The following is a 9,801-nucleotide window of genomic DNA, read 5'->3' on the forward strand; positions in this document are numbered from 1 at the left end:
ACTGAATTTTAATCTAAACTGAAGTGGGCAAATATGACTGGGATCACCCTATTCTACCACAGAGGAACAGGCGAGGCATCTTTCAAATCGCATCCATTTCTCTCTCCAGGGAGAAGTCTTCCACACCTGTGCAGACGCAGAGGCTCAGGTGAGGCTTCTGTCCTTCACTCTGGAAAATCCTGTCAACTTCATCTCTGCCTCTAACCTGATATTTGAGCTTTTCAGGAAGGGCCATGGCCTCAGCCACAGCTACCAAGAAGATGAGGGAGGAAGCCACGTGCTCCATCTGCTTGGAGGTGATGACAGAGCCTGTGAGCATCCACTGTGGGCACAGCTTCTGCCGCCGGTGCATAGAGGGAATCCTTCAGAACGTACAAGGGATGCCATCCCAGAGGGAGTCCCAATGTCCCCTGTGCCAGATACCATTTCAAAGGGAGAGTCTCCGATCCAACAAGCAACTAGAAAACCTCATTCAAACTCTCAAGGAGATTGACCGTGAGAGGCTGTGTGAGGAGCACGGGGAGCGGCTCCACCTGTTCTGTGAGGACGACGGGCAGCCCATCTGCTTGCTCTGTGAGCGCTCCCCCCAGCACAGAGGACACCGCATGGCTCTAGTGGAGGACGTGTATCCAGGTTACAAGGTGAGTAGCCAGAGACTTTAGGAAGGACTGCCTCTCAGGTTGTGCATTTCACTCCAATCAGTTGGAATGAAAACCATTATCCTGACCCTAAAATAAATTTGTACCATATCATTTTCCTGAAATAGTTTATTACACGTCCATGTTGAATTTATTACATGTCCACCCTGTGTCCATTTTGACCTTCAAAAGTTGAGCAGAATCCTTTCCTCTAAGAACTTCCTTAATGATCTTCTCCTGGACAATAGATTTTCCTCTCTGCCACACCAGCCTCGTTCATGGCCTCACCTCAAATATTTAATTGGGACACCACAGCTTGCAAGAGCACAGGAAAGTTCTGAAACCCCAGCGGTCAGAACCACAGCCTTTTAGATACCCACGGTATAAGGAGTGAGGAAGAAACACAGGACACCTGATGTCCCTTGGCGTGGGTGGTGAGGGTGGCACCAAGGGGTGGGAATGGGTGTAGGGGGAGACTGCCCAGAACTGAATCCAGAAAGACACATACAAAGTAACGGTGTGTGGAAAAGTGAGGATTCCAACTCAGGGGGACCCGTGTCACGAGAGCTTACCTGACTAGCTAGTACCTGGTCAGGGGGCGTGTGATCGAAAGGGCAGGTGAGGCCATGAGAAAGGAAATTAAGAAGGAATTTGGTATTTCTCAGAGTCTAAATCCTGGTCCAAAGTTGGGGTTTTATTTGTGGAGGGAAATATTAGGTTGACATTTAAAAGAACATTCTGAGTTCATAAAATAAACATCAAGGAGTAAAATCAAAGTTAGTCCTCTAAGAAAAGGGGATGGAAACACATTTAGCAAGGATTAAGAAGGACAGTTAAAGGATTTAGAAATAGTGAGTGATGAAGCCTTGAGAGGTTTAAGCACTTCCTCTGTTTCTCACACAATAGCTGCTAAAGTGAGGCTCCCTGTGCTGTGCAGGAATGAGCAAGCAGGATTCCTTCCTCCTCTGCCCTGGTGACATTTGAAGGAAACATCCCCAGTGTGGCGTTCTGTGTCCCCTCATCCTTGATGTGCCTGTGTCTTGTGTGACAGTTCTGGATCCTGTGTCAGGGCGTGTCAGTCCTGACACCCTCAGAGCACTCACCTCCCCCTGTAACCCCATGATCAGCTCTTTGCTGTAATGGGACAGATCCCATAACTTGCCCACCAAGTAGTTTAAAAAAAAAGCAACAAAAGGTGATGGACGTGGACTCAGGAGTCAGACTGCAGAGGTCAAACTATAGTAAGAGTTTCAGTTCTTACTAGATGGGAAGCTGTGAGCGACTTAGTACTGTCTGCGTGAATGGTTTCCCCATCTCTCAATGGAGGCTGAAAATGTGAGAAACGGTGTGACAGGTAACCCTAGAGATAGGTATGGAAACTAATCACTCTACGTTGACATCATGACAGTTCTTCAGGTGACAGCAGAGCTCCCCCCCAACATGAACTGGTTCTGTCCCTTCAGCTGCCATCCTGGGCTCTCCTACCTGACTCAGTGTCACATGTAAACAGTTCTACGTGTTTCAAACACTCTGTTTTATGAATGGTCCAGCACATTATTTTATAAAATGTACTTTTAGATGATTATAATCTTGTACTTTATGCAGCATGTCCCTGGCAGACTGCAGTAATGTCAACAGCTTAGTCTATGGTCCGCAGATGAGCTGGGAATCACAGATCACCTACAGCACAGAGAGATGTTACAATCCTGCCACTGCCCAGGGCCACTGAGGGCATGAGTTACATTAATGCCCTTATGTTGCTTCTTCTGAAAGCCAAGGGACTCAAAAATAAACTCAGCATTATTGTACATCTTGGAGGCTGGGATTCTTCTAGGACCAAATGAGAGTTATGATATGGACAAACCAAAACTCACCCAATTTTTCCTTCAGGAAAAGCTCCAGGAGATTGTGACAAAACTGAAGGGAGAGCAAGACCTCTGTAAGAGTCTGAAGTTGTTCAAAAAAGACGAAATAAGACAATGGGAGGTAAGAATTTGATTTTCTTGATCTCAAACTATTTTCTAGTCTAGAATTTAGGGGTATGGTGATTGGGAAAAGTACTCATTGATGATTTATTCTCATTAAATCAGACCAAACTGTAGAAACCCAAAGAATAGGCCTTTTTCTTTAATATTTGCAGTTTGTTGTCTGAATCTAGGAGAATTTTAGTCTGCTTTCTATTTCTATTAATAGTAATTGGTTAGGTGTCCTAATGTTACAGGGCAGGGAGAGGGGCAGCCCAAACCCCGCAAACCTGCCTATTCTAAATGGATTTTGCCATCCGCCGCATCAACACAAAACATATGAGACTTTAATGGGAAGGAACTTTAATACAATCAGGAAACAATACAGGAAAGACAAAGAATCTAGTTTCTAAATGAAGCACACAAAGTTACCCGTCCCCTTGTATGTAAAACTCCATCCAAAAGGGATTGGCCCAGAGCAAGGCCCCAAAGCCTGCCACAAGTCTAAAGCACCTTCCAGTGGGGACCCCCAAAAAAGGGTGAGAAACAACCAGACACGCCCGGAAGGAAAAGAGCAAAATCAAAATCAAGATAAAAGCTGCCATTGTCACCTCCCCAAGGGTCTCACCCACATCTGTGTCACCCAGTCCTCGACCAAAAGGCAAGTGTAGTTTCTTCACATGTCTCTAGGCTCCATGTGCCTCCTCCAGGTCTCCTTATGGCTCCATCCTGCTTCCTTCCTCAGTCTCCTCTGCAGCTTCTTCTATTCCCAAATTCTTCTCTTCCTGCTCAGCTCCCCTCTCCATTTGGGTGGGGCAGGGAACCTGGAACCTCCTGCTTTCCTGGGGACCACCCTGTTACACTAATACCTCAGTCAGGAGAATCACAAATCTTGTGCTCCTTACTTTTCAAGTTTTCAATGACTGAAATTACCTCCTGTCTGAAGATCATGAACTCACATGGGCACATTGACCTCAGTACAGGGTCTGACCCTCTACATTCCTGGTTCCAATATCAACTTTAGTGAATACAAATAAGAGGACCAGTGCAGGAGACAATCCCATAACTCAAGCTTGTAAGACTGTTGATGAGGATAGAGCTCTGCAAGAACTTACACACTTGCACTGTAGACTGTGGGTCTCTAAGACAGTGTCCGTGGCTGACCAGCCCCTGCAGGATCAGAGACACATTCTTTTATGGAAATATGGATGTAATCCATGCCTTAGTAATCAAATTTATGAGTCATTTTCCTCTTTCAGGGTATCTTCCCACATTTGTCCTATTCTTTGTAGATGGTCAAATGTGAAATTTAAACTCCTCCTTGAAAGGTCCATGCAGGAGGCCTGAATGCAAAAGTCTACCAGGAAGCCCACCTGGGGGGCAAGAATGCAGATACCTGCCTGGAGGATTCAGACAATGAGCCTTCCCCCTCCCCCTATGAGTCTCTTCTCAGAGAAAGAAATTCTACCTGCCCCACAAAACTTTTTGCGTCCTACAAACTTTAATGGCCCTACTAACCCAACTTCCCACCTGACCTATCCTTACCCTATAAAACCCTGCTTCCCTCTAACAACGGGCGCGGCTTCACTGACCCCCACCTTGGGTGCATGAGGTCTGTCGGGGCGCAATAAACTTTCCCTTCCTTTGAGAAATTTATCCTGGTCCTCATTTTCTTTACCATGCCCTACCTTTCACTCATATCCTCATTTTAAAATCCTCATTGAGTTTGGAGGGCCTTTCTAGGAACTGGCAAGTGGAGATCCCTGTCACTGCAGCATTGCAACTATCTCTGTCTCCTCCCTTCTGGAATCTGTGGTAGTGGGGAGAACTTCTATTGCTACACATCAAATAAGGAACCATGTCAGTGCCACAACATCTACCACAGCATCACAGTCACTGAAGCACTGTGTGACTTGAGAAAGTACCCATGGAAATTACACTCTGTTCCTCTCCAGAGGAAACTGGGTCTCTCAGTGGTTTTCTTAGTTTCATCCATAAGGATGGTAACTGAGTCCTGGCTTAAGGCAATAATATTTCTGGTAACTATCCAGACCTCCACCTGTTGAAAATCATAGAGTCTTAAATGAGTCTTAAATTCAGGCTCATTTATATTTGTTACAACCTTTATTTGAAGAAATTCCCCCCCCACAGCTTCTTATATCCCCACTAACTCTTGGTTTTCTCTTACAAATGATAAGTTCTGCTGTTATAGGACAGCCCTGATATTGAACGGGTTGCCTGGCTGTGGGTCCTCACCCGCGCGCTTAAAAGGGACTTATGAATACTCCACTACAGGCACACACAAAAGGTTAATAAAAGGTTTATTTACAAAGGAAAAGGAAATAAAGAAAATGTACAACTCAGGGAGAAAATAGGGAAATAAAGTCTTTAATGCGTCCTACCCGATCCGCTGACCGGGAAACCCAAAGGCACTCTCAGAGCTGGCCGGACCTGCGAGCTGGTGGAGAACCAAAATGGGGGACCCCCTCCAAAGCCCACGTGTCTGGCTTTATATCAACCTGGCTGCTTAACCCCACCCTCAGGTCCCAGCCACCTTCCCTTTGGTGGTGATGGGATTTGGAGTTCCCAGGGTCTTTGGCTTTGGCCTGGGCTGGGGGTGGAGTCCACAAAGCCTGTATGGAATTAGCTTTAGGACATCCTTTCCCCCTAAAATTTGATATTGGCAAATTTCATGATTCTGTGACTCCTATCCTCTCCTTCTTTTATCTCTTGGATGAGATGAAGGGAAGTGAGCAGGTGCCAACAGAGCTAGGACCAACTTTCCCACATCTGAGTGTCTGCCTCTTGGACTTGACTCTGCAGAGGGAGCTGGACACTTTTTGAGCTCCAGTGCCCAGAGGAAAATGACCCACAGAAGCTAAGAAAACTTTTCTGGGGTTTTTGTGCTAAATACACATTACCTGACATTGCCATTTTACTCATTTCTAACTGAACAGCCCAGTGCATTGTGTTCAGTTTGTTCCCAGCCATTGCCACTTTCCCTATGCAGAACTTTTCCAGCATTCAAACCAGAAACTATGTCCATTAACAATAACTCCATTGCTTCTTCCTCCAAGCTCCTGGCGGCCACCATTCTACGTCTTTTGTTTCTCAATTTGACTAGGACCACTTATGAGAAGACTCATACGTTCTTTCCTTTTTGCTCTTTGGCTCATGTCCTTTTCTATGAATCTTCATGATACATCAGTTGGGCATGTGTTAAAGTTTGCTTTCCTCCTGTGGGTGAGTAGATTTGCACTTTGTCTCGGTCTCTCCTGTGTTTACTGACTTACCATAGAGGTATGTTTGGTTTGTTTCCCCCTTTTCTGCCCACTTCCTTGATTCTAGGAGAACATAGAGCTTCGGAGACAAGTAATCCAGTCTGAGTTTAGGAATCTCCACTACTTCCTCCATGAGGAGGAGAGGGATTATTTAAGGAGACTGAAGATAGAGAAAAAGCAGCTGCTGAGGAGACTGCAGGAAGGTGAAGCCAGTCTGGTAAAGCAGAGCTTTGAATTTGAGAACCTTATCCTGAAATTAGAGAAGAAATGTCAAGGATCAGCCCAGAATTTGCTGCAGGTAAGAGAGGCTGAGAACTTCTAGGAAGAAAGGAGGTTTATCTGTTCCTGACTATTGAGTGGAGAATGATGAGGGAGCCTGGGGAGATTTCTGAGACCTGTCTACTTCACTTAATTGTGGCACTGAAATTAAAGAAACATTCTTTAAAATCTATATCCATGTACGCTGGCGGCCTTGCAGGTCCAAGGGTCAGCATGTGATCAGAAATTTAAATTTTCTCTGGATAGATGTGGTGGTTTCCTGCTTTTATAGAACCACAGCAAAACTTCCTGCCATTTATTTGCCCTTGTCAACTGTTCGTGGGACTCTTTCTAACCATCTCTTGAATAGAATGGGGCAGCCGAAATAAATGATAACCTCCTGATGAATATTATCTTGGGCCATAAGCTCTTATGGGACCTGCTTTCAGCTGCCTGAAGCTTCCAGCCATTGAACATAAGTGCTTCGACTCCAGCTGCTATTGCAGGACTGGTAGTTACACTGTGAGGATGAGGATGTAGTGTGACAGCACCCTCAGCAGGTGACACCTGCTGCCTCAGCCTCACCACCAGGGTCTGGAAATGGATTCCCCACTGAGGACCTTTGTCATCAGTGATCTCTGATATGGGCTCTTCAGAAGGAAATTAGGTCACTTCTAGCAAAAGGTAACATGATCAAGTCCCTGAGGTCACAGGCTACTGTGAATGCAGACTCCATGACTCCCCATAAGCCTGAGCATTGTGATCACACACTCACACACACTGGCAGGGACTATCCTAGGGGACTGGGATGGGAATCAAATGCCTGGGTATCTCACCTGAGTCTCTCTGCTTCCTGGGGTGGAGTACTCATAGCAAGTAACCCCCTGTGTCAAGTGACATGACATACTGATTTTCCCACACTCACCTGTCTTTGTTTTCACCGTAGGGTGTGAAAGACACATTGAAAAGGTAAGTCTGTCTGAACACATGGTTAAGGGGAAGTGAGTATGTGTGGCGTCCAGAGCTGAATGGAACGTCCACTGCAGAAGGTCTGTTGTCTGTTTATTCTAGGCATTCAGATGTGAAGCTGAAAATACCAGAGGTCCTCTCTCTGGACTCTCAAACTGTATGCAATTTTTCTGAGCTTTACTTTGATTTGAAGAAAATGTTACAGCGCTACCAAGGTATGTTAAGGAAATAACTGCTCTAATCCTTCACAGCAAAGGCCCCTTAATGGTAGCCAAGCTTCCTACCTGTCCTGTTCAGACTCGTAGGCAGAGAGGTTGCTGAGCTGTTTTCAGTGGGTCAGGAACATGCTCCCTTGGGTGGAGACAAGGAAGTAGCAAGCTGTTATCTCTTCAGGCTCTTCAAATTCCTCCTCTCCTGTTGATTTGCTGTATCAACCAGGCCAACCACTACCTCATTTTCCCATTCTGAAAAATATGAATATGAACAGATCTTAATTCAGTGAGTTTTCATGAAAATGGAATGCAACAGCAGGTGTAAAGTATATAGAACAATCTGCACCATAATGATTATTGTTAACATGTCATTCAACATTCAGTGAAATTTAAGAAAGACAGATCAGTATTCAGGACTAAGGAGAAAATGAATTATGATGCCACAAACATTTGAATCTTAATGAAAGCCAGTATTACCAATTCAGAAACCTTGATTCCTATTTGGTGCTTGCCATATTCCATATGTCCACAATTAGAAAATTCAAACTAAATTGTTTTTTTTTTTTAGATTTTATTTATTTATTTATTTATTTATTTATTTATTTGTTTGTTTGTTTGTTTATACATGCACTGGGTACAGTCAGAAGCGCGGTAGGGTGAGAGAATTCACCAGAGCCAGAGAGGGGAGCAGAGCAGGCAGAAGGACTGAAGTACACTGCTGAGGGGAGCAGCGGGCGGCAGGAGACGTCTGAGCGCCATGTGGGACCCTCCTCCTGTGGCCAGGGAGCAGCCGGGAATCAAACTGGCACTGCAGAGGCCTCGGGCAGCATCACAACCCAGCGCTCACCCGCTGCGCCACCGGGGAGGCCCACAAACTAAATGTTTTAATAATTCCTTTGGCTGTAATATCTGAATGAAGCTACATGATTCTCTGTGGTTATAGAATATTCAGTCACTTAAAACAACAGACATATTATCTCAGCGGTTTGTGGTTTAGATATGTGTGGCTCACATCTGCTAGGACTTATGCTCAGGGCCTTACAGAGTGCAATGAATGTGTTGGCTGGGCTGTGCTCCCCTCTGGAGGCTAGACTGGGGAATAATCCACTTCCAAGCTGCCTCTGATAGTGGGCAGAATTCACTTCCTATGATTATAGAGCCCATGACCCTGGCTTCTTTCTGACTATGGAAGAGATGCTGTCCTCATCTTCTAGAAGGCATCCCCTAGAGATTTCACGGCAAGGCCATTATGTCTTCAAATAAGCTCAAGGATATGACTTCCACATATTGGTTACTTACCAAATACCAGGAATGTCTCCAAGCACCAGGCGTCCATTAGCTCCTTCAATCCTCCCCACCATCACTGTTCAGGTGTGATGATTTCCTACTATAGTATGCAGCCTCAGAAAGTGACTCACAGAGCTAAAAGAACTGAGATGCACTTGAATCCAGGATGGTTTTATTTGATGGTTATATTTGGTTGTATTTGTATTTGAAGTTCTGTCTTCTCAGCAAATAAAATGTGTCTTTCTCTTTTATCAGTCAGCGTGACTCTGGATCCAGAAACAGCTCATTGTGAACTAATTCTGTCTAAGGATCAGAGACAAGTGACCCGTGGCAGCCCCCAGGAGAAGCATCTCAGTTTTAGGAGATTCTGTTTCTTACCCTGTGTCCTGGGCTGTGAGGGCTTCACCTCAGGAAGACATTACTTTGAAGTGGATGTGGGAGAGGGATCAGGGTGGGACATAGGAGTTTGTCTGGCAAATGAGCAGAGTTTCATTGTCAGGACCCCAGAGCCTCAGTCTGGCTTCTGGGCCATCAGACTCTGCCAGGAGAATGGCTACATGGCCCTTACCTCTCCGCCAACTCCCCTTGCATTGAAGGAGCAGCCCTTGCTGGTGGGAGTTTTTCTGGCCTGTGAGGCTGGACTTGTGTCCTTTTACAACATGAACACGGGTTCCCACATCTTCACCTTCCCAAGGGCCTCCTTCTCTGGTACTCTTCAGCCTTATTTCCAGGTTAATCATTGTTCTCCTTTATTCCTCCCTCCACCACAAGAGTCATTTTAAGAAGAGTCTATTTTGTTTAACTATTATAGAAATATAATGTGCTGCAGGAGGCCTTGATGCCCCGGCCAGATAAGACACTGGCAAGCAGCGAAGCCCAAAGGGCCTCACACCGTGGGGCAGAAGCCAAAGGGCCTCACACCGTGGGGCTGAAGATTCCTTGTGCCTCACACCGTGGGGCTGAATATTTAACATTCCTTCACTTTTTGTTCTTGGTCATAAATAAGAAAAAATTTTCCAAAAAAGTACATTAGGCACTATATTATATGCATCAGTATATTGCAAATAAACGGCATGGAAAATTAGAAACTAATTATTAAACGATTTGGCCTACTTGACAATGGAAGACAACTTATTGAGCATACCTGACAAGCATTACAATACAATAATTATAGTAGGTCCTTCTATTTTGT

The 9,801-nt window shown here is 45.2% G+C and overlaps 1 protein-coding gene across 1 annotated transcript; it reads left to right on the forward strand.

Moving 5' to 3' along the window:
• Positions 1-233: 233 nt before the first annotated feature.
• On the forward strand, positions 234-9,391 carry LOC311188401 (E3 ubiquitin-protein ligase TRIM38-like; the record flags this gene model as incomplete). The annotated part of the gene is made up of 6 exons (XM_084259501.1): positions 234-311; positions 420-641; positions 5,951-6,181; positions 7,088-7,110; positions 7,213-7,325; positions 8,865-9,391. The coding sequence occupies 6 exons, from the start codon at positions 234-236 to the stop codon at positions 9,389-9,391; spliced, it is 1,194 nt and encodes a 397-aa protein (XP_084115627.1).
• Between the last annotated feature and the right edge of the window lie 410 nt (positions 9,392-9,801).

This window comes from Talpa europaea, assembly GCF_964194135.1.
Source record: "Talpa europaea genome assembly, chromosome: 2".
In the NCBI taxonomy this organism is placed as follows: domain Eukaryota; kingdom Metazoa; phylum Chordata; class Mammalia; order Eulipotyphla; family Talpidae; genus Talpa; species Talpa europaea.